Source organism: Watersipora subatra, chromosome 7 (assembly GCF_963576615.1).
Source record: "Watersipora subatra chromosome 7, tzWatSuba1.1, whole genome shotgun sequence".
NCBI lineage: Eukaryota > Metazoa > Bryozoa > Gymnolaemata > Cheilostomatida > Watersiporidae > Watersipora > Watersipora subatra.
The window spans coordinates 48744311-48769487 of record NC_088714.1 but is presented as its reverse complement, the minus strand read 5'-3'; the positions used below and the strand labels follow the sequence as shown (position 1 = coordinate 48769487).

Genomic DNA, 25177 nt, shown 5'->3' with positions numbered 1-25177 from the left:
ATAATCTATAGACTCAGATAGCTAGATAACATTACATATAGATTATAGTATGATGCTCAAGGACATTTCATATGATTATATGTGCTTGTTACACCGATATGTGCTCAAATTAGGGGTATGTGATAAATTAACATATGGTATGATAAATGGATGACTTGATTAAGATAAACCATGTTAGTACATGCAGATCATGTGATATGATTGTACATCTAATACTGTTACATATTGTTAAAGTTAAGAGTGTTAATCTGTTTTGAGAAAAACCTTTGAAAAAGCATACTAAAAATATTTTTGGAAAAGGAACAATTTTTGCCGACACTATACTCCAGTCTTTACTGTAATAAGACAAGTGTTTCTCTGTCTGAAGTCACACTAAGAGCTTTAGAAAGACCACCTCACCCAGGAATTGAACTTAGACCCTCCATCTTACAGTCCAGCACTCTAACCTCTACACCATTCAGACACTTTGCCACTGCACAAATTAATTATGCATATAGTGACTACTAATTACAATCTCTAAAGGTACACGAGACAAGACTGCAAAGCATACTCGTTTGGTATAAAATCGGTAACACTGTTCTGTAATATTATGGAGAATTTTAACTAAGAACAAGTGATGCAAGCTTGTAAACTGATACCAATTTTGTAGCTGAGGTTTGATGAATAGAAATAGATAAAAATAGCTCAGCTGCTTAATATTTGCCCACAGGGCATACGCAGAGATGACTAAAGTTTCCTTTTTAATATTACTGCTGACTTTATTTGAATCCCTCCGACAGCAAATTCAATGTAAAATTAAATATGAAGCAACTGTATTGACAACTTGACAAATAAGTAATGCATTTGACTAACTTTAAACTTTCCAATCTGAGTAAGCTCATTCTCGTTGTCTTCTCCTTCTTTCCACGCCAACAGATATACAGTGCAATGGCACACTGCAGAGATCAGTGACCCCTTTGGTGAAACACTCACCAGTCCCACCTTTGACTTGGACAAAGTTTTTACTGCAACTTTCTTCAGCACAAATTCATCTTTAACTTCCACTTGATACAGCATAACCCTAAAACATATTTGAAGTAAGAAACCAAGTCTAAACTGAAAGAACTAAGGCTAACAGTGAATAGCTAGTCAGATGGAGTGTAGCAGAGAGAAAGCATCAATACACAGAGGGGTGAAATGAGAGCTACCCTAAATCTTCAAACTTTTAGGTTATACATACTACTAGGATCTCAGACCCAGTTGAGGGTCACTTAGTAAGGATTCTAGAAAAAAGGCATTGATGATTGTGGAGTCTAGAAATAAAGAGGAGTATAGGTTTGTTTATCACACAAACTCTGAAGGTTTTATTCTATGAAAGTTATCCTTTCTTGCTGACTTGAGCTAATGGTAGTGTCACTTTCTATGAATGAAATTGCTAGATATTACTTGCGAAAGTCACCACAACTCTTGATACTATTCCTAATGCCCCCCCCCGAAGCCAAAGCATCTGCTACGTTACCATAACCATAATCACTGAAGAATGTGACAATAAACCCTTGTAATCACTCTGAGGTAAGCCTGACCAATATCAGCTACCCTAGACAATAGAGCTACATAACCTCTACATATATAGGGACCAACTTAAACAAGGAAAAGCAGATAAGAGCTTGTCTGGGTATTTGTGTACTGAGGGTACTGAAATCAATAGTGAGTAATGCAGGTGTCAGACATTATTTAACATCAGCGGACAAGAGTTCAAAAAATATTGGTTTCCCTTGATTTTTAGCAACCCAATTCCGATTCTCCATAGAGATAATATCGTGAATTATTATTTGTTATTATCCATTGCTCGTTTTCAACACTTAGCTCATATCGTCGTAAAAACTGCATAAATGTATAATTGTAAAACTCATATAAAGTGCATACAAACTGCATAAACTGTGTTGGATACAGCTGATTGTGTTTAAAAGACTTGCTATATATATCTCATAGCATTAAGATAGTAAATGTAACAAAAGACTCGCAACCTTAAAACTGGAGTTATCTTCCCTCATAGATTTAGCCTACGATTTTTTTATCACCTTAACAAAATTTTTCACAACTCTACAGTTTACAACTGTGTATTTAAGATTATTTGCGTTCGTTCATTACTTGAAGTGTAATGTGTGTGTTTCAACACTTGCAGGTGTGTAATATGTGTGTATTTCATCAGTAGAAGGTGTGTAATATGTGTGCATGTCTATTACAGACCCTGCCGAGTCTAACATTAGAATGTCATATGTATGCCATAACAACAAGAAAAGACTTAATTCTTTTTACTCTTTTTACTTCTTTTTTAGAAAATTTTAATCTCAGTAATTGTAAATTGTAACGGATGTCAAGTGCAAGCTGTACCATGATGGCAGATATATGTACAACTTCATTTATGATTTAACTAACACTAACTAAAGGATGTGAGACGTCATGCTGTTCAATAATAATAAGCTAGGAAAGTGCAAGTAAAACAGTCAGATACACCACTTGTTGATACAGTTGATATAGCACTTACGTTCCTTTTTGAGTTCCGACTAACAGGTAAACACCAGAGGCTGAAACAGCCATACTGGTTAGCATCACATCCTGTTGAATAGAACACATCGACTGACTAAATAATTTCTATACAATACTTGCTTGTGACCCCTAGAAGACCTTGTCATTCTCCTCACTCACTTGACACTAACGGCTTTCTCATTCCAACAGTTTTTATTTTTGGAAAGGTAGATTTATCATTCTATACAGGACTGTCTACAAAGTTTTTACTCTGCGGCCATCTACATTGTATTATCAATACTTGTAGAACGCTTGGTAAGTTAGTGAAGACATGTCATTCTTCTAGATTTAGCCAAGCACTCATGCCAAGCACCTGCCACAGTGATCACTCACCGGTATAATTGTGCTAGCAACAACCTCCTGTCTCTCCGTGTCATATAAGATAATGTCACCAGATGACCCTGAGCATATTACAAGCTTAGGGTTGTCTTTGTCGTGAAACGTTGCCATAGAGACGATGTCACCAGCAACACCCTAACACAACATATAGACTTTGTAACACCTTTAATTGTAAAAGCGTGCAAGCCTTATAAGGAGAACTGCATTCACAATGTTTTTTTAGAAATTTCAAATATTCCACCTGATGCGATCGCTCCCATGACCACCCTATGCTGAGTCTATCAAATTTGTTGAGAACTGGGTTAGGATTTAGGAAGAAGCATACACAGATGTCTTCAATATTCTCTCAATAAATATAACCACGAATACTCATTTAATCAGTGGTAAAAAACCTGGTTATAAATTATATATATTTTTGTTAGTAAAATTTAAAACCCACTATTAAACTTAAACACAAAACCTCAGAGATTTAGAAACTACCTTCTAAAACAATACCCTAGTTTTGGGCCATCTTAACAACCATTATGCGTAATGGTAAACAGTGCTAATTATTAACCCTAAGCAAGCCCTTTAAGCATGTGTATAAAGTGTGTACATATCTGTCTATCTACCCATTGCTGGATGGAAGTTAAGTGCATTTAAATGACTTACAGCAAATAGTTTCCAAAAACATATATGTTTGCCAAGAGTTTGTTAGCAATCAGCTTGTATCAATTATATAAAACATAACTAAGAGATGACATAGTTGTATAGGTTAATGACCTATTTCTCTTTCTTTTAAAAACTCAGTTGTAATCAGGATTGAGTAGTCTAAAACCAGTCTTCAATGATTAACTTTCTACAATGATGTTGTGTTATTGTTCTTATCTAAATACCAAACTTTATAAATTATAACATTCTTATTCTTATAATTATATAAAATATTCTTATAAATTGATAAATCCAATATTCAAAAACTTTGTATGTTCAACTCACACACCTATAGCAGGGCGAGTTGTCAATACATCTAACAGAGTTTTTCATAGCATATCCTGATGTTAACTGATATTATACCACTTTCACTGTTATTTCTATTTCAACACTCCTACCTGTTACGATACTTTTTAATGTAGTCTACAAACAGTTAAAGAACAGACGCAAATTTAGTTGATTTGTTTGTCTCATCCTGGCACAATATGATAATTTAATTCTGTCTATAACTCTCAGAGTTAGCAAAAAAACATGTAGAAACTGACATTTCAATATATTAAACTATACTTGAAACGGAAGCATTTTTAACTTTTTGGTAATTATGTTACTTGACTAAACAGTATCCTGGTCGCATTCTAACATACCTCTGGTTATCTGGTCATACAGTCAAACTTTATATGTATGTACACCTTTATATTCACATTGGTGATCATCAACCAAAATGATGTTTTTCTTACATGCCAAAACAAATATAAAAAGAGAGAAACCAGAAATTATTGAATGAGTTGAACAGAAGTGTTTCAAAATTTCATAAACTAATAATAGTGCGGAGGAGTCAGGATAGTGAATTTACATACAAAGTAAATTTATTTCAATATTTGTTTCTTATGCTGGAGCAAACATATACTGTATACAAAAAAGCATTTCATTTTGTATAATTTGTTACGACTTTAAATGTTTATTCTTTTCTAGCAGATCTAAAATTTTGTTTTATAGTATGACTTATGGCTAAAAGTGTTACTTTTTTCTGTTTTTATGGCAAGAAATAAAAGTTTGGTTTAATATATCACTTAAGGGTAATATAATGTCTGCAATAAAATTCAAAAGGGTCTAAATAAAACTTCACATTCCATCACAGCTTACACCAACCTGTGCATAGCGATGATCAAATAGCATAAGGTTTCTTGGCATTCCGTGAGAGTTGCAATGTATTTCATGCACCATAATAGAGTTGGTAGCAGTGCCCACAAGCAGTATGTCTGTAATAACACCTCCCATAGAGGAACAGATCCCTCTAAGGCTCATTAGCTAAGGGACCCATAGTGAATAATAGGATAGTATTGACAACTCCAATATATTAACCCTGGTTTGTGATGCAACCAGGGAGTTATTACCAATTTTTGTAAAAATTGAAGTTTACCTTAATTCCTCCAAATTAGAAAACAAATATTGTTTATTATATCATGATGGGAAAGCTGTGAATAAGTTTACAAAATTTGAAAATTAATAAAAATTTCAAATAGACTATAAACACGGGTACATGTAGATGGTTTACAAAGAAATTCCAAAACATACCTGAGAAATAAAGGAGTGAGTTGCCATATGACACAGACGGTAGGCTGATGCCTATATCTATAATTCTATCAAGGTGATACCCATATTTCCATAGAGTTATCACACCATTCTTTCCGCTAGTCAAGAGACAGTTCCGTAACAAAGTCAGCGCAGCGATTGGTCCCTGTAAGAACAGAATTTTATAATAATGATCAGGTGTCAAAATGCCCTATAAAAAGTTAAAAACATCTAAAATAAATGAAAAAGCAAGTTTGATGCATTATTGCCCTCTCTTTTACGATTCTACTTCAACTCAAGAGAGTCTACCTGCTAAATCAACAGTCGTACAAGGTAGAAACACTACATGCATCACTAGGTTATTTGTACACACTGTCACATCAGCTAAGTCTGACATCATAAGATAGACTGAACATAATTATGCGTTGGCAGGGATGATAAAAATAGAGAAATTTAAGAACATTAGTAATCTGGCAGTCCTGTACACCATAAAAGGTCATCATATGTAATAGCTATGTGTACAATTATTCCCTGATGAGAAAATGTGGTACAGTTGGTAGCGCTCTTGGCTGCAAACCTGGATATCTGAGTTTGATCCCCGTGTAGTATTATTTGTTTCCTCATCAGCTCTTATCATGGTTTCAGACGAACAGACAGACAGACACGACTCTTGTCATAGTAAAAATTCTCTCAATATATTCAGGTTTAATTTTAATACAACCAAAATGAACTGCATTACCACAAAGCCAAAAAAGCAAAGTTTAGACACATCAAAGGTATTTCGATATAATGATAAAATGTATGTGATATAACTATCTATATACATTATATAAATCTAGGCGTCTGTTTGTCTGTGATACCATCTGTTTAGCTATAGCTATTAAAATCATGGAATGAAGAACATGTATCTCAAAAGGATCTATTTCAGAACTTCCCCTTCACCAGGCAATAAGCACACCAATTGAGCTACGCAAGATGCATTGATTTCATTGGGCAATATTAGTGGTTACAAAAAGCTCCCAGCAAGCCTTCAACCCTTAATTGCTGGGTCTTTAGGATCTAGACCATAACTTGGAGGCCTCGTGTACCACACTGATATTGTGGGCACGTTAAAAATTCACCTCTCTCCTTTGCACACGAGGCAAGTGAAATGGCTACCTGGCTTTGTCAGACAGGGCGTGTTGCAAAGGCATTCCTTCAGGTTAATTGGACAGTACTGGAAGTGGTAGATACTGAGAACTAGGTCACCTCTTTTCTACCATAATGCTCGATTCAAGCATGCTCGGTCGATTTCTGACAGACGGCAAACTATGACTGCATTATGTTATGGTGTAATGTCACTAAAGCTTGCTCTCACGGCTCTTATTAGTGAGTTCCGCAATATGGATACTGACTTGCTCAAATTTAATCGCAAACCATAATCGTTAATTTACAGGCAACTACATTACCTGGCACGGTTTGTAATCTGTTTTTTAATACCCGTGCATCGCTAGGCATTTCGCTAGTATAATTATATAAGATATGATCAAACCTAACTACCTTTGGGTGCTGCATTCTCCTTGAAGTCTTTAATAGCGCTTTTAGGCTTGTGAAAATGATTCTCGCTTTCCTACACTTTGACTTGAGCCACCGTGAAATTGCACAAAAACACATTTGAGAGAGCTAACCAGAAGTGCAACTTTTACTACCAGCTAGCATTAATGATATTTAATATTTAAATCGAACTTCATTCTTCTAACTAAAGACTTTCATTAAGATTTCCTAGTTTTATAAATCTTTTAAATAACTAACTTCCATTATCAGAAATTAAAAAAAGCTTTTGCTAAAAAGTCAGACAAATGATCAAAAATGCAAAAGACACTAAAGGTAAAAAATATTGAATACACAGTCGCAATACATCTCAGAATAATGCTCAAAAAGCAAATTGTTTAAATTCAGAAATCCTTTTAATACAAATAATGTGAATGAACTCAATTCACACATAAACTAAAAATGATTTTTTAGATGCATTTTCACATTATTTCACATCATAAACAGAACACTAAAAGAATAGATAGTCTATAAAATAATACTCTTTATTACTGTACACATAGCAGCTCATACACCAGCCTCGCTTCCTCAGTTTTTTTTTGTAAATAAAAGTGTAAAAGTCGCTTGTGCCTTTTATTTTAAATCAAAATGAAAATCAAATAATGCATTAATACACCATACTAAAAATAAATGCGTTCAGTACTTTGTATTTAACAATAACCACATCTACATGTGAAAGTTGAATACTAGAGATAATGATAGAGCAACATCCAGTAACTGAACCGTGTTGTATGGTTTTCTTTCACTTATGTTCGAAGTGTTCAAGTTCCAAATTTTGGTTCAACAACTGAAGCAATTGAATTTAGAATGGTTTTTGAACTCAAATCTATTCAATATCTGAAGCATTTAAAAACCGAGGCCTGGCTGTGTTTAAGTGCTTTATACAGCATTTTAATAGCAAGGTACAAGTTATTCATCTACTACTGAATCTATGTTATAACCCGCCATTATTTGAAAGCAAGAAATATCACTCAAGCAACAGATTCAACAGACAGTAATTAATTTAGTATATATGATTACATAACGCGGCAATCACATTAATATACACTTGAACTTATACAGACTTAAATTTGGGAACGCTCACACAGTTCCTAAGATTTTTGAAAAATATTTAACTTTGGCGAAAAAGGCTCAAATTTACCTCATGAGCATGCTTGATGTGATTAGAAGGAGAGTTGTCTCCCTTACGCCATACATAAACACTGCCATTTGAGTCGCCGGTGATCAGCTCCCCATCTTCAGAGTAATGCATGCAGGTGTAGAATTTAGCTTTCATTCCCAGCTGCACCAATACATTCATCGATAATCCAATCAGGAAGTAGCAAAGTGCTATACTTTTTTGTACAAATCTAATGGAAATTTTACACCTAAATTTTGCACAAGTGTAGACAAATGGAAGAGTACCTACTTATACTATTGATACAGTATAATTTACAGCAATGCCCTTGGAAAAATATATGAGTTTACAAGTGATTTTACGATTTACTCTTCACTTTGGTATATACATACCAAAAACACTAAAACAACCATTTAGATACTAACAAATAAAAACAAACCCGTTCAACTTTTTTTCAAAATTGGAAAGACCGAACTTTCTTTTAATATGTTCTTACTGGTTTATCATATTCATTTGAATATAAACAACCAACAAGAAGCACTATTACATCTTCACATAGCCTGTTTTAATACCAGAAGTATGATGAAAGTGAGATTTGACAGCTAGCGCTATAGACTTTTAAACTAATTTAGCCTGACATCAGATACTTACCATATAGCATTAATTGCTACAGTACCGTGCAGCAACTACCATATAATTGGTGGTTGCATCAAACATAAAGAGAGAACTACTACCATTGAGCAAACAACTTGCATGACGTATAGAAAAGAATGAGTTCAGAGATGTCGCCAAAGGTGGACTAACAAATGATGAAATTTTCCAAATTTAGCCTGTTTTAGCATTTTAACTTATTGTTGTAAAGTTACTTACTCCAAAGTTTGGCTCTTTTTCAGGAGTAATTCTTTTTTTAGCTCTATCGAATTTCCACCATTGGAAATGCTCCTTTCCTGTAACGTGGAAAATGATAGCAGAACAAACACTGTGCTGGCAGGTATGACAACTAATATATAAAGATTGTAGACAGCAATGAATAAATAACACATATGTCCTTAATAACACTCTACCTCTCTCCATTTTAATGTACATGTATTAGTGAAGACTATATTATGACCGCAAACTAAATACATCATAATAGCTTTGAAAAAATTAAAAGTAAAACTTGTATTTAAGAAATCCCAGATTTATATAACTTAGCTGATAATTAATTATACGTTAATTTAGATAACTGATTGTCAGTTAAAAGACTTATCACCATATTCTGGGTTGAAAAGCTTTGCTTGAAAAATTGGTTCTCAATGCAGCAAATGTATGATTACTCTTAGAATTGAGTAGTTATAATGCTGCCAACTAAATTGGTTCTCAATGCAGCAAATGTATGATTACTCTTAGAATTGAGTAGTTATAATGCTGCCAACTAAATTGGTTCTCAATGCAGCAAATGTATGATTACTCTTAGAATTGAGTAGTTATAATGCTGCCAACTAAATTGGTTCTCAATGCAGCAAATGTATGATTACTCTTAGAATTGAGTAGTTATAATGCTGCCAACTAAATTGGTTCTCAATGCAGCAAATGTATGATTACTCTTAGAATTGAGTAGTTATAATGCTGCCAACTAAATTGGTTCTCAATGCAGCAAATGTATGATTACTCTTAGAATTGAGTAGTTATAATGCTGCCAACTAAAGTTTAAGTAAAATCCATAACTATACTCGCGGTGGCTGATCACTGACTTAGCTCACTAAGAATACTATAACTAGATGTAAGTAATTATGCTAGCGCACCAGTTTACACCAAATTAACTAATAAATATAGACAGCATATTCAGCTTCAACATCTCAGACTCCTACAAGTTCACACTCACATGAGCAGACGCACCACCCGCATATATATTATATGAATCCTATCATATCCTATCTGATGCAGTCTATACTTTCCTAAAAGGATAGACTGCATCATCAAAACTGACAGTAGCTGAAGACTAAATACACATAAATGTATGGATATTATATATATAATGGTAGAGAATTAGATAGAACATTTATCTTGGTTAGCTACTGTCAGTTTTGTGCGTGTGCTGTCATCAAGCTGCAGATCCTCAGTTGAGATCTACAGCCTGATGACAACGCATGCACAAAACTGACAGTAGCTAACCAAGATAAATGCTCTATCTAATTCTCTACTAATTTAGTGAGTAGAGAATTTAGTTAGTAGAGAGCTAGTAATAGAATTTAGCTACCAAAACTAACCCAAACGTTAGTTTTGGTAGATACTGTGAATCTATCAAGAATTATCTTCGCATGTAATAATCATGCTGATTTCTAAGCTAGCAAATCCTCTAATTACTTAGCATATAAATCCTTCTAACAAACTAAAACTATGGGGCATACAGTAAAGCAATTTGGCTCAGGGCAAAGGAGTTATCTTCTCATGTGTAAATAGAACTCCAAGCTCACCTAATGTTACTACCGAAAGTGGGAGTACCGGGTTAAATCCTAAGCAACACAGTTTATCAGTTTTGACTGGAGTAGTAGCCAACTTAGACTGTGTACCAATGTCCCAAACAGACACATGTACTGAATCTCTCTGCTCTCCCACCAACAACTGATTACAGTATGCAGATCTTGTAGCGGAGTCTAAGGAGGATGACAATCGTTCCTAGCAAAGCCATAATACCATAACAGCTCAAGGAAGAAAAATACAATGAATGTCTAAAAAAATTGAGTTTTACACAGCCTAAGTAATCTTAAGGAAATAACAAAAATTCATAAATGTTAGTCTGAGAAGACAATTAGAATGAATTGAGTTCTTAATAAAAACGTTTGGCAAATTATATATTTTGAAAAAAAATTATCAAATTTTGTAGTGAACAGATTTCTTTTGTTTGCTGCAAAATATATAGTTCACCAACAAAAAGCCACTGGCCCTTACAGATCACGGAGCGAAAAAGAAAATAAGTTGAAAAGAAAAAGGTATGAGAAAAATCGCAGGAGTGTGAGTTGAAAAGTTGATTTGAAGGAGAAATAAAATGCAAAGAGAAAAGAGAAAGAGAAGTGTGACAAAAAGAGAATGTGAGGGTACGAAGAGGAAGAGAGGGAGGCGAGAGATAAAGATGGTGAACTGATAGAAGTGAGAAGGAAAGGAAGAAAGGAGAGGACACTTAGAAAGGTTTAAATGCTTGAACACTCAGAGAGTTTTAAAATACTAGATGTATTTTAAAACAGGTTGATCAATCAATAAATGAAATTCCTATAATCTATCTCACCCATGTGAAGACATTGACACAAAACTTACATGTGGCACACAAAACATCAGACTAGAGTAGGTATTAACCAAATGAGTTTCATCCTCAAGTATGCCAACTGTCTGTAAATTGTCACTCCTCCAAATACGAATCTGGGCAGAGCCAAGAAGATACCGTGATTGGCTCGTGGCTACTCGAATCCTGTCGCCATGCACTGATATGCTGAAATAAAGTAATACCCGTCAACCTTGTGAGAAAATAAAAATTCTTATGATCCAACGCTAGCTGGCAGCAGTAAAAAGCAGCATTGTTGTCTGAAGTACGTTCCCTAGTAACTAGATATGTTACATTAGAGATCAACTTGAAAAAAGTTTGTGTAAATTTTATCAGTATTGGTATTTTCTATTATTTGTGATTGTTTTTGATGTTTGAGGTGATCTGATTGCCAGGATGTTTCAAGATTAAAATTGAAAGAACTTGATCTGGGTTAAAATGCTCAGATCAATCAGAAGTGTGATTATGAAATCTATAAATGCAAAGAGACCGACAGAATAGAGACGCATAGCAGTTCAACTTGAACGCGATATTTACTTGTCATCATATGACACATATTTTTTACTTTTGAGCATTTTAATCACAATCAAGTTTTATAGATTTTAATTTAGAAACATTCTGACAATTGGATGACCTCATACGTCAAAAACAATGGCGACTGATAGAGAAATATTAATACTTTTTAATAAAATCTACAAAAATTTAGTGTAAGTTGATTTTTAAGACAACCTGATAGAAAAAGGACCTAAGATGACATGTACACAGGATGGGTCATGAGTGATTGCCAAAACAACTATTATATTCACAACTCTATGAAGGAAAGAGTAATCAGGGCAGAACCAGGCTGAGATAAAAAGATGTAGTAAAGCATCACATGAAGTTGAGAAAGGAGAAAAAAAAGAGAAAAAGGGAGAGAGAGGGGGAGGGAGAAGGGGAGTGGCGAAAAGAAGGGTGAGAGTGGGAGAGAAGGGAGAGGGGGAAAGGGGAGAGGGAAGAGGTGGGAAAGGGGAAGAGGTGGAAAAGGGGAGGGGGAGGAAAAGTGGAGAGGAGGAGATTAGGAGAGGAAGAGAGAGGGGAGAGGGAGAAGAGAAGGGAAAGAGGGAAGAGAAGGGAAAAGAGGGGAAGAGAGAGTAAGAGAGGAAAAGAAAGGGAAAAAAAGAGGAAGGAGAAATAAAGAGAGGGGAGAGAGGGAGAAAGGGGGGATAGGGAGAGTGAGAGGGAAGAGTCTGTTGCGAGAGGGGAAAAGAGTAAAAGGAGAGAAGGGGGTCAGAGGGGGAAAGAAAAAGGGAGAGTGGAGAGGAGAGTGAAGAGAAGGCAAAAAGAAGAGGGAAGAGTCGCGAGAAAAGGGAAGAGGAAGGGAGAGAGAAGAGGAAAGAGGGATTAGAGAGGAAAAAAGAGGAAGATAGAGAAAGAAAGGGTAGATAGAGTAAGGGAGAAGGGGGAGGAAAGGGGCAGAGAGGAAGAGAGAGGGGTGAGAGAGAGGGGGAGAAAGAGGGGGAGAGAGAAATAAAGGAGAGAAAGAGAGAGGGGAGAGAGAGGGGAGAAAGAGAGAGAGAGGAGAGAGAGGGGAAGAGAAAGGGGAAGAGAGTGGGGAAGAGAGTGGGGAAAAGAGAGGAGAAGAGAAGGGGGAAGAGAAGGGGGAAGAGAGGGGGAAGAGAGGGGGGGAAGAGAGGGGGAAGAGAGGGAGAAGAGATGGGGACAGAGAGGGAAAAGAGAAGGGGACAGAGAGGGGGAAAGAGAGGGGGAAAGAGAGGGGAAAAAAGGAGGAAAGGGGGAGAAGAGAGGGTGGAAAGAGAGGGGAGAAAGAGAGGGTGGAACGAAGGGGGGAAAGAGAGGGAGAAAAGGCAGGGGGGAAAGAAAGGGAGGAAGAGAAGAGAGAGGAGAAAAAGAGAGGAGAGCGAGAAAGGAGAGAGAGGGGAGAGAGAAGGGGGGGTGGGAGAGAGAAGGAAGAGAGGAGAAAGAGAGGAGAGAGAGAGGAGGGAGAGAAAAAAGAGAGAGGAGAGAGAGAGAGGAGGGAGATACAGGAGAGGGAGAGAGGAGAGGGAGAGAGAGTATTGTGTCTAATAACATTGCAGAGGAGTCGGAATAGTAAATGGAAAGTTGTAGTAACAAAAAGTTCGTAAACTAAAACATATGACGGTGTATTTAGTATGTTGGTGTCATTAAATAGAAAATGATGTTTGTCATATGTGTGGAAGGATAAATACAAATATTGTGGGCATAGTTTGCGCAAGATTTTGAAACCTGTAACGCAAATGCGGAAAAGAGCAAGCTTGGAATAATGCAAAATGTTAAAAAGGTCTTGTGATTTGGTTGGTGTAAGTGTGGTAAGTTGGAATACGTGTTCGGTAGTTCACAAGTCTTAGTGTGGATTTCTGTAAGATAATTTTTACTGATTGATGTAACTTGACAACATTTTTACACACCCCTAACCAATTGGAGCACAGAATCAAATACTAACCCCTCTTACTTACTGAACTCAATTGTTTGAATTTTTGTAGCAGAAATTTTATTACATGTTGAGTTTGACTGAGATGGTAGGAGTGAAGGCTAACCTAGTGATGAAAGCTGTATGCTCTTTATAATGCCTCTGTTTGTGGCCTTTGTGGTTGAAAAGCACTGCCATGTGCCCGACAACGTAAAGTAGGTCTCCATTGCTCACCATATGTAAGTTATTCTTCACTCCTTTTCCATTATATCCATATCTTCAACGTAAGAGATATTTGTATAATTATAGTTACGTGTTACATAGTTACATAATTAGTTACATGAAACATGAAGGGGTCCATCACCGTTTCCTATCTTGAAAGAAGCTCAACTGTTCATGGTATTACCTACTGTGAACTTTTAAAGCAGGTCGAAAAGGATCTAGAATAAAGGTTGATGTTCATAAATAGTTGGAGTTCTTTTTATCAAGAAAATGCGGGTATCTTACAGCAGTTACAACAATAAAAAACGATCGACAACTTTTCTTGAGAGTTGTTACCACATGCTCCCCACAGTCCTAATTTTGCACTATCTGATTGCTACCTGTTTGGGCCTGTCATTTAGTTTTTAAAAGAAACTCTCCTTACAAGTGATGATTAGATTAAGATTGTATCGAGTGACTTTGTAACAAGTTCATCTACAGATTTTTATGCTGAAAGCATTAAAAAGCTGATATATCGATGGCAAAAGTGTTTGTCATAGCGTAAAGACTATGTGAAAAAGGGAAAACAATTTCAAGTTTCTATTTATACTAGAATTCTTTTTATAAAACAATTTATCTTATCTATTGAATTACCATCATTTTTACTAGAACAGCGCAAATCATGTATTATAAGTCAAAGGATTCTAGATCAATGTGGTCGGTTACAGTCTAACAGGTCTAATTAGTATAAGACCTGATTTCTAGTTTAGGCAAGACTTACATCCAACGTAATATAAGCTGACCTTACGCATCTGTTTTGGATTATACTTACACCCAATCTAATTAAGCCGGAATTACACATCTAGTTTAGGTCAGACTCACACCCAATCTAGTTTAAGCTAGAATTACACATCTAACCTAAGTCAGACCAAATCTAGTTTAAACTGGAATTACACATCTAGGTTAGATTAGACTTACATTCAAACTAGTTTAAACTGGAATTACACATCTAGTTTAGATTAGACTCACACCCAATCTAGTTTAAACTAGAACTACATATCTAGTTTGAATTAGACTTACACCCAATCTAGCTTGAGGCGTTGCTGCGGAGGATCAATAATAGGCTGAGAACTTTGCTGAAAATTAGATGGCATGACAAGGCGTACAGGCTTTCCATTAATCACAAACTCCTTTGTAGGAACCTTAGAATCCTCTTGTGAAAGTCTCAGATCTATCTCATCGGAAGGGTCAGGAACACTACGCTCTGGCAAAATGAATGAAAATATAAGCTATATAAAAAGCTAGTGAACCTTGATTGGTAAGAGCATTGGTAATATATATGAACCGCTAGCTTCAAATTTTGTACAAATCACAAAAAGCAAACACTCCAGCATGTTGAGTGGTCTTAAAACATGACAGCAAGCTGTCAAGACAAACAAAAAAGAAATGTGTTGCATGACCTCACATTATACTGTCACTTGCTTCAATTGTATTTTTGGGGCTGTCAAGTTATTGCTTTGCCTTGTAAATTAGCACTAAGGAGATATTTGCTATATTAGGAGCCATGTTCGACTGTCCCTTTGTCGCCAATATTGAAAGTTAGTAAAAAAAACTCCATCATGCAGGATTCGAACCTGCATCATGCAGGTTCCTTGCCTGACGCACTACTACCTGTGCCAATCACTCTCCTTCCACGATTATTGGAATATTGTGCACAGAGTTTAATAATCTCTCACAGCACACTAGACTGCTAGGGTACTAGTAGCCATAGATTGACCTTGAATGCATTCGCTAGTAGAAGCCTTTGTATTAGGCAGATAAGCCTACAGCGTTAATACAGATCTGTGAAGTGGAACTTAGCTTAGCCTTGCATAAAGAAGACTCATGGAATCCGGTAGTTTGGAGCTGATTTAGTAATTGCTGCTTAGTAATTATAGTGATAGACAACAACATTTATATTCCGAAAGCTCAAGATTTGCATAGTTGCGTTGTTTTACATGTTCTTGAAGTTATCTATTTAAATGGTTAGCTTATAGTTCAAAATGTTATGACAGCAGCAGATAACATTACAGATTCGGTTTGAACATTAACTTTTTTATAATTTTGACCAAATACCAGGTTTCAACAATATTTTCAAATTATAAAAACAGACAAAAAACTTAACGATGTTTGCCAAATATTGATCAGAAACAGTTGCGATGCTATAAAATTATATTGCTTATTATTTCATTTGCAATATTATTATTTGTTTAAACTCCTTAATCGTGTAAACAGAGTGTGCGCTAGTAGGTTTTAAACGGATGACTTCTGAGAACACCAAATTCTTACAAACGGCTTTTTAAACTTTCCATTTATGTGAAGGAAAATTTCATGCTAGCGCATTTCACAAGATTTATGCTTAGTGTGGTTACTGTAATTCTATAACATCTGCTAAAAAATTAATGCTGGATGTATAAATATAGATTTATAGATATAGATCAATAGATTTGTTCACTATTTTTGAAATATACTTTGCCTTGCATCCTATCTCCCATGTTTGGTAACCAAATCTGTCATTTGGCAACCAGATGAAAGAAATGTACCGGATTGGCAGTCAATACAAGGGTCTTTGTCTTGCATTCATGCAATAGATAATCGTCTGCAATGGCATTGTATATCATACTACGTTTTGCCATAAATGACTTCCTCATGCTGTTAGTTAACTTTTAAGAGGGAGAAATATGAGGAAAAACTACAAAAAAGCATCTGCTATAAGTTTGTATTATTCTGGGAAAAAAATAGGTTCTCAGAGTCATCAATGCTGTAAAATGAGGCCTGAAATGTTGTTACTAAAAAACTAAAAAGTCTGGACATTATTGATAATTGAGTCGTAAAATGCAAAAGAGAATATATAATTGCGAGGCTTGACTACAAGCGAAACCCTCATCCCAGAGATTCCTTGATGCTTTTTTGCTGCTTGGTTTTGACTGGCTAACTGCATGCAAAACGGTTCAATATTTATCATAGGTGATGATGGCAGTGTATTCAGTGGTAGCACAAAGCAATGTTGTTGTTTGAATGTATCATAATTGTTTCACCTCTGTTGTACTCTGGCCTTTAGCATGGCTGATGGCTAGATAGCCTTAGAAGGCCGACTATTAGATGCGATTTGACGTACTTTCTATTTTCTTATGAATGTTACGACTGCTTTTTATGATAGATGACACATATAATACATTTACAGTACCTTGAATAATGTGATTTTCATTAGCAGGTACTTGTCCAGGCACCTTATGCTCTTTACTGGACACGAGTTTGTGTGCCACTCCACTGACTGTAGGCTTTTGGAATGTGCCATAAGATGACAGGCCAGGCTCGTTAAAGCACACAGAGTTCCGTTTAACCTTTGTTATTACAGAACCTGTTGATTGAGAAATCATCTGGGAACTGCTTACATATATAAATAAATTTTGACATACATATCAAAATCTTTCTATATTTCAAAAATGATATAAATCATGAAGTTTATATACCGTGAAACCTTTATTTGAATGCCATGACGCTCTATTTTTCAAACCCTCCCATAGACCGGCGCTTTATTAGAGGTGACGCTTAATTAAAGTGAGGCATTATATTTTTTAAACACTTCGTAAAAATGTTGAGAAAATAACTTTAACCCTTTCAAATAAAGGGTGGCGCTCTATTTTTCAACCTTTTTCCCGTAATGGCGCTGAAATAGAGGTGGCATTCAAATACAGGCTTTACGGTAAGTCTTGAGAAGGATATACATATGTGTACATATATACATATGTAAGTGTAATGTATACAGTATATATATCTCTGTAAATCTCAGTGTCTGTCGTTCGCATGTACACTTATAGCGATAAAGTCTCAGGGACTAAAATTGCCCTTTTTACTGGTTTTGAACTTGGCACCTCTAGTTCTAGAATTGAATGGATAGAAGGGGATGTATCATGGTCATAGTCATTACATTGGTTAAAGTACGCACACTTGAAGCACAGGGTTATTAACTAGCACTGTTGATCATTACGCATAATGTTTAATAAGCTAGCTTCTTACACGACTCTTACTGTAGTACAAATTTTGCTTGTTTATTAGATTAGTTACTCAAATTTATTGAGTAATTATTTCATTAGCAGTGTGATGCCGGGCATTAAACTAGTATATACATATACGTATGCCTATATATACATATGTATAGCTAATATATGCGTATAACATTTTAAATATTTATAAAAACTATATGATATATAAATATTAAAATTGACTAAAGATAAAACAAATGCACACTATGGCATACCTTGCTCAAGTCTGGGTTTATTAGTTCCCAGTTTTGGTTTGCCAAGGTTGTTGGTGCTGTAGGTTTCCATTGCCTTTGTCAAGAAGTTCATGAACTCGGGCCAGCTATTAGCAACCAGAGAACAGTAATGTGAAACAGTTAAAAAAGTAACGACTGTATTTGAACAGTGCTGAACTTTTTCATTGCCATTTTATAAATAATAAATTCTTCTTTCAAGTAATGCTTTTGAGTTTGAGCTGTTTGTTTGATGAGTTGTTTAAAAAACGGGTCAAACAAGTCAATAAAACAGGTCAAGATGATAACTATGTAGACTCGTATCTTCATGACAGTTAGTAGACGGGTGTAGAACAAACACGCGTGTGCATTTATTTTATGTACATTGTTTGGTAGATATGAACCAAATAACAAATAAGTGGTTTGGCCAAAGATATGCTGACAAGCATACATAAGTATTCCATGAAACAATAGTATATAAACTTATAGATGTGTATTTATAGAAATAAACCATTGTACTGTCATGTAGCTAACTAAAATCAAGAAACTTAGTGTAAAGCTACTACCTTTAGAGACGAATATTTGTATTATCTTTAACAATCGAAGATCCTAAATGCTGCTACAACTGATCTTATAGCAATTAATAATCTTAGCGCTGTCGACGCCATAAAAACCTGAAAATATCAGGATGCTAGAAGATTAATTGTTGTGAGAAGAGCAAAAAGAAACCTAGCACAAAACACTCAGCATCAGCTTACCTTGTATAACCATTCTTCTCATCATCACACCTGTTGAGTAGATTTGTTAATAGAGCTCCATATATAGGCAGTGCGTGTTCTCTAGCCAGCTGCTTCATCTATAATTGAATTAGATGTAAAAACAGCATGTAAATAAACATATATAAAATTTTAATATATCGCTAACATGATAGATTAATTTAACTAACAGGAAATAACAGGAAAAAGTGAGGATGAGCAATATTGACACAATACATAAGCTGTGGTCAGGTAAACTTAGAGATGGGCAATATTGATATAATATATAAGGTGTGGTCAGGTAAACTTAGAGATGAGCAATATTGATATAATATATAAGCTGTAGTCAGGTAAACTTAGAGATGAGATATATTGGATATCATACATGAGCTGTAGTCAGGTAAACTTAGAGATGAGATATATTAATATACTATATAAGCTGTAGTCAGACAAACTTTCAACTCTAACAAGTTTTGAAAATTTACTTTCATGTTCAGATTTTTTAAAGAATTTGCAAAAACGCTAACATTAAAAGTAGATTTTTGTATTTGTATTTGACTTGTGGTATTATCAGAGTTTGCAAGGCAAAATGATCTCAATTTTTGGTTGTTGTATATTAATTTGAGAACAATAGTGCCATTCTGTAACAGAATAAAAGTGGAACTCAGTTTGCTATTGATCCCAAAGCACTGTAACAGATTTGATACAAAAAACAACATTATGTTGTGCATGTACTACTACTAACTGTGTATTACTAGTATTCATAACTGCATTTACAACAGTCAAGGCTTGTACAATGTTAATACTGTTTTCATTGTCTTTTTAGATAAAATATATCTAGATTCTAGAATGTTCTAGCTAAGCTACACATTACATAATCTGCCCATCAGTAATCCTGGTGTGCAATGTGCATGGTATTGCTAAAATAGATAGTCTGCCGAATGGTGTAGATTTACTAAGCAAATTGCTGCATTGCTTTTACAACATCAATTAATAAATGTGTTCGGTAAAAACAAATGTCCTTAAAGAATGCCAAGACGCCTTTTTGAGTTTCTAATCAAATGGGTGTTTAAAAGGCTGATTTTCAGGAATCAGATGAAATTTTGACATCAAATATTTGCGTGTAAAGTTTTGACAAAGTCGGCTAGCAAATTTGAAAATGCAGAGTGCTTAGGCAGACTTAGAGACACACACATGCACGGTGCACAGGCATGGATACACGCGAGTATGCGCACATACTTTCACAAACAAACATGCACAAACGCAGTCGCACACACGTACACACGCACGCACATGCACACACACACATGCATAAACACACACCCACACACATGCACTCCTGCGCACACACGCGCGTGCACACACACGCATAAACACGCATACACACATCCATACACATGAACACAAAAACACTTTTGCACACACAACCATTTTTGCACACATGCACGCACACAAGCCACACACACATGTGCCCCCATACGTGTGCACACATAAGCACATGTGCGCGTGTGCGCGCACACACAGGGTTGGATTTATTAATAGAGATGCTTTTAATTAAAAAAAAACACGTACACTTGAAATTGATACAAACCATGTAACAGATATTCACTTTTATCAACTAGTGTTTCAGAGTAACAATTCGTTACAAGTGCTATGAATGACCTCTATGATACAAACTTGCATACCTGATCAAGAGAAAGCCTCCCAGTCCTGCTGGTGTCTAACCTGAGGCAGCCAGCTCTATAGCTTTCAAGCTCAAAATAGTGCTGACACTGAACGAGTTGCTCCTCTATTCTCCTTAAGAAATCAGCATCTTTGGCTTCCTCACTTATCTGTACATAACAAGATTAGGAGAAAAACTAATTTGTCTTAAAGAAGGGTTTAATAACTTAAATAAATTTATTGAATTGGTTATATAACTTTTAAAGTGGTTTCATGCAGCTGCAAAATCTTTCATAACTATACATATAAATCTTTCTTTTCTTTGAGTTATTTTGAGACAAAGCAATCTATAAAAAAGCCTCAACCTTCAAAAGCTGTTTGCAGCAAATAACTTACTAAACTGGTTGTTGTAGAGCAATTCTAAAATGAACAAACTTTGTCTTTTAACGATATACTGCTTGAAACCAACTACTGCCTGAAGCAAGAGTTGTTCACGTTCTGATGCGGGTCGTTCAAGACTATAGAAGACTAAATCTGGGCAGTGATAGGTATATCTTCAACTCAAACAAATGAAATAACATCTTAATTTTATCATTTTCGTTCAAACTATTTTCTAAATACCTTATTCAACTTGCAATGGTAGTGAGAAATATACAATTTGCAAAAATTTGTGCAAAACTTATCAATTAAAAATCAGCTAAAAAGGTTTTTTACGAAAGACCGAACTAACATTACATATTACGGTGACAAATTGTTAGTTCTAAAAAGTTTGGCATAAGGTAGACTGAAGCTCTACAAAATATAATACTTGGTTATAATGCCTTCGGTCCCCCAGTAGCTGTCGAGCACGAACACTGTCTCTACCCGTCTTTGACTGGGCTGTTTCAAGTCTCTTATAGAGCCTGTGAAAATCTATACCTTTGGAGTCAAGATAGACTTCTGATATGAGCTGCATCGCACGCCCTGGCAACTTAATGTTGCTCTCCTGCAATGGATGATAACAGCAAGAAGTGAAATTTCGATGAGGTGATTTAGTTTGTAGCTTGTAAGCTACATATATGGTCAATCCGAAGCCTATCCCTCAACTAAAGTCAACATAAATAATGAACCAACTATATAGCTAATTAAAAAGATAAGTTTAAGAGAAATTTACTCAACTAAAACAATTCAAGGAGTAAGTCAAGGAAGGACTTAATAAACTGTAATCAGCTCAAAAAAGTCACAGAAAAATGTAGCCAAGTGTATGCAATTCCAAAAATAAGTCTAAGAGAAAGTTAATCAACTTTCAGTCCATTTCAAGTGCACTTTTAGTCTATTCACGGAATGAGTCAATATAAGATTTTGTCAACTATGATCAATTTAAGAAATGTGCCAAAGAGAAACTCAGTCATCTATAATCAAATCAGCAAACAGCCATAACTGGTAGTTAGGGCTCTGGCTTATGAGCAGTAGGTTGATGGCTCATGTCACACAAAAACCTTTGGTGGGTGTTAGGAAGGTCATTCTACTTCAACTACTCCTGTGGTTAATCTAATGAGCATATAGTCACAATAAACCCTATACTAAGTAAAAGTCTTTTTGTGATGGTGATCTTGCAAACAGGAAAAGCCAAAGGAAAAATGAAGATAGGCTATTTGAGAAGTGAGCCAAGGACAGCTTTTGACAGCTATAATCAGCACAAACAATGAGCCAAAACAGAATTTAATCAAGAACCAAGTCAAATTACAAGCACTACAGAAGCTAACAATAAACCAATCAAACTAGTAATCTAGGAGTTTCTTTGTTAAATTATTATCAACAATGAGTTAATAAATGATCATTGCAAATTGATCAATTGTGAGTAAAAACTGCTAGCAATTTATCAACTTGCAAACTGATGACGAGAAAGGGAACTGACTCACCTGAAATGCTGCAATGACCTCTTTAATTGTCACCCTCTCATTTATATTTGAGCCATACTTAAGTAAACTCATGCAAAAACTCCTCAGTCTCTGTCTGCTGCAGTCAGCCAGAACCGGCATCATTGTCACTTCAAACTCCATCTCTAAGTCCATAGCTTCAGTACCTGGCTCCTCTAATATATTAAAGGTACAAGTAAGTTAATTCTTGAGGTTTTCTAATATAAAAAGACAATGTCATGCGATAAGCTATGAATAAATAATGGCTTCACTTTAAAAGTCTTTCTTTGAAGTCGTGTCACAACAATATGGCATTTTTAATACCTTTGAGCTGATAAGGGGTTTATAAACTACAACTGGTAATATGCAGATGTGAGGAGTTGTAAATGTTTCAAGGTCCATCATACAAGATAAAAAAAGTTAACCAGAATACAACAGTTACTCAGTATATATGAGAGCTCTTGTTATGTTTCTGCACAGAAGCAATCAAATAGAGTATTAAATTAGAGAAATGTGGTTTATTGCACTCTCCAGAGACAACTGATTTGATAACAGAAAACCCAAGTATTTATATGTTTGGTCATAGAAAAGCTTTGTAAAAAGCTACAAGCATTATTAATAGCTATAATGAGACAGTACTATATAATATTAGCTTGTATAAAGCTTTAGCTAATAAGCATAATGTTTGTTTGCAAAGTACCAATAATACTTGGCACTTGCATGACACCTCCTCACTAAGCTAAAGGTTCTTTCTGGTTCTCTTAGACCTTCGGGGTTTGTCTCTGCTATACTCATCTCCATCGGGTAGACGAGGGTTGCGTGGTCTTCTTCTAGACGGAGGTTGCTCTGTTACAGTTGTAGGGGCTGGTAGTTGCAGTTTTGTCTCCTCTGTTATATCAGGTTTATCTCCAGGGTCTTGATCTTCTTCTGTTGAGTATCTTGGTCTGAGTTGTTCAACAGTGTGAATAGTGCATACAGTATCAACATCATCCTCATCTTCTCTTGCATCAAACTCTTTATCAGGTCCAACTGGCAGTCTTGAGAGGACTTCTGCATTTTGATGATGCTGGGTAGATCTGTATTCTATGGTGTAGTCATACTGATTTAGTACCAGTGCCCATCTTGCTAGTCTGTTGGCTGCTAGAGCTGGAACTCCTTTGGTAGGTCCTAGAAGTGTGAGAAGAGGTCTGTGGTCAGTTACCAAGATAAACCGTCGACCATACAGGTACTGGTGATACTTCTTTAGAGCAAATATGATGGAGAGAGCTTCTTTTTGTATTTGCCAAGCGTCTCTATGAGATGTCCTGAGGCTGATTTGTAGTTAACTGTAGTAGGTTTTAGGTTTGGCTTTCCTAGCTTCTCCCATATTGATTTACAGATGAAGTTGTCACAAGCTCCAGTGTCCAGAGCGAAGCCTGAGCTAAGGGTGAGCTACTCTCAGTAACAATATCAACTGAAAAACTTATAACTCGGGGTGAAACTAAATAAAAATATTTAACTAGTTAAAATTAAAAACAATATAAACTTAGTCAACAGTTGCACAAAAACAAGTAAAACCTTCTTACAGCTAATGCTAGACATGATTCAACTTTATAATCTGGATATTACAAACAGTGCATTTGTTTAAGCAGCTAATAAGCTTAATCACTGTTATCAAACATATTTCATGAAAGATATTGATCTATATGATGCGTGTCTAACTTTTCAGATAACAGAAGTAAACTTTGATAGCACTTTGCTAATGAAACCAAATAAACAAATGAACTTCTTACAAAACTACTCCATGTAAGTATATGTACATGTACATTTACTTACATGTGTAAGTATATGTACATGTAAGTACATGTATGTACATGTACTTACATGTATATACATTTACTTACATGTATATACATGTAAGATCAAGCCAATCTAGTCCATGGTACTGTCCAACAATGTTTATAAGCTTAACATATTGAAAATTATACGATAAGGAATATTTGTCAGAACTTACAAATACAAATGTTTCTCGATGAACCTTTTTTGTAAATAGAATGCTAGTAAGTTTTGCTAACAGAGACAACAACTGCAATGCTTTACCTGAGTGTAAAATCTCCTTCAAGCAACTGGCATGTCAGGTAATCATGTTTCATGCATTCAACTGATTATAGTAAGCAACTTTTGGGTGTATGAAGCATGACCTGTTTGTGGCATGCTCTAGCTACGTGCATGATCTAGGATGCTTGTGTACGGGATACGTTGATAAAGAGAGTTGTAAGTTCACAAACCCTCGACAGGCTCAGGAGCTGATGTTATTTTCTGTTTTGCTTTTCCTTTGCCCCGTAGCTTCTGAAAACATCAATTTCATAAAAAAGAAAAAGCTGCCAAAAAGCAGTCCCTGATATTTGAGTAAGATAATAGTAATAATAACAAATGCTTTATATAGGTAAGGCAATTTGACCTTGCTGCTTCATGTTTGAAACATTCTAAATAAGGATTTAGACAAGAACACTGATTAACATCATGAATGCTTCAACTACATGTAGCAATAAAACTTAGCCTAAAACCTACAACAAGCGACAGTCGACCGAGATAACTACTTATAGAGTCACAGAAGCAATCCGACCAACATGGAGCAAAGCAACTAAGGTATGAATAATAGTGAGATCATGAAGCACAAGTTGTTAAACTTGAGAAACCAAATATAGATGTGTTTCAACTGTTACTAACTACAGATACAGGTTTGAGACTGTTTGACGCTTTAGGTAGCTGGTTAAACTATTATG

The 25177-nt window shown here is 35.5% G+C and overlaps 2 protein-coding genes across 2 annotated transcripts in view; one reads left to right on the top strand and one right to left on the bottom strand.

Annotated features, from left to right (window-relative positions):
* Nucleotides 1-24617, bottom strand: part of LOC137400850 (echinoderm microtubule-associated protein-like 2) — a 33225-nt gene extending 8608 nt beyond the window's left edge. The window contains exons 1-17 of the mRNA XM_068087192.1: nucleotides 24492-24617; nucleotides 22416-22588; nucleotides 21323-21499; nucleotides 20538-20684; nucleotides 18856-18953; nucleotides 18104-18207; nucleotides 17030-17203; nucleotides 14884-15067; nucleotides 13730-13879; nucleotides 11171-11342; nucleotides 10333-10534; nucleotides 8747-8823; nucleotides 5173-5335; nucleotides 4747-4856; nucleotides 2902-3042; nucleotides 2528-2598; nucleotides 853-1060 (exon numbers count right to left, since the gene is read on the bottom strand). Of these exons, the coding sequence (XP_067943293.1) occupies nucleotides 853-1060; nucleotides 2528-2598; nucleotides 2902-3042; nucleotides 4747-4856; nucleotides 5173-5335; nucleotides 8747-8823; nucleotides 10333-10534; nucleotides 11171-11342; nucleotides 13730-13879; nucleotides 14884-15067; nucleotides 17030-17203; nucleotides 18104-18207; nucleotides 18856-18953; nucleotides 20538-20684; nucleotides 21323-21499; nucleotides 22416-22568 (2331 nt within the window). The 5' untranslated portion in view covers nucleotides 22569-22588; nucleotides 24492-24617. The remainder of the gene's footprint in view (nucleotides 1-852; nucleotides 1061-2527; nucleotides 2599-2901; nucleotides 3043-4746; nucleotides 4857-5172; nucleotides 5336-8746; nucleotides 8824-10332; nucleotides 10535-11170; nucleotides 11343-13729; nucleotides 13880-14883; nucleotides 15068-17029; nucleotides 17204-18103; nucleotides 18208-18855; nucleotides 18954-20537; nucleotides 20685-21322; nucleotides 21500-22415; nucleotides 22589-24491) is intronic.
* LOC137399630 (octapeptide-repeat protein T2-like) lies at nucleotides 11930-13351 on the top strand. The gene is made up of 5 exons (XM_068085811.1): nucleotides 11930-11951; nucleotides 12060-12110; nucleotides 12248-12304; nucleotides 12692-13106; nucleotides 13345-13351. The coding sequence occupies exons 1-5, from the start codon at nucleotides 11930-11932 to the stop codon at nucleotides 13349-13351; spliced, it is 552 nt and encodes a 183-aa protein (XP_067941912.1).
* Nucleotides 24618-25177: the final 560 nt, after the last annotated feature.

Bases quoted from the DNA above. Each gene is read 5' to 3' on its own strand.
- LOC137399630 (XM_068085811.1), top strand. From the start codon at position 11,930: ATGTACACAGGATGGGTCATGA. The intron at 11,952-12,059 runs GTGATTGCCAAA...CATGAAGTTGAG, and splicing joins GTACACAGGATGGGTCATGA to AAAGGAGAAAAAAAAGAGAA. The intron at 12,111-12,247 runs GTGGCGAAAAGA...AGGAAGAGAGAG, and splicing joins GAGGGGGAGGGAGAAGGGGA to GGGAGAGGGAGAAGAGAAGG.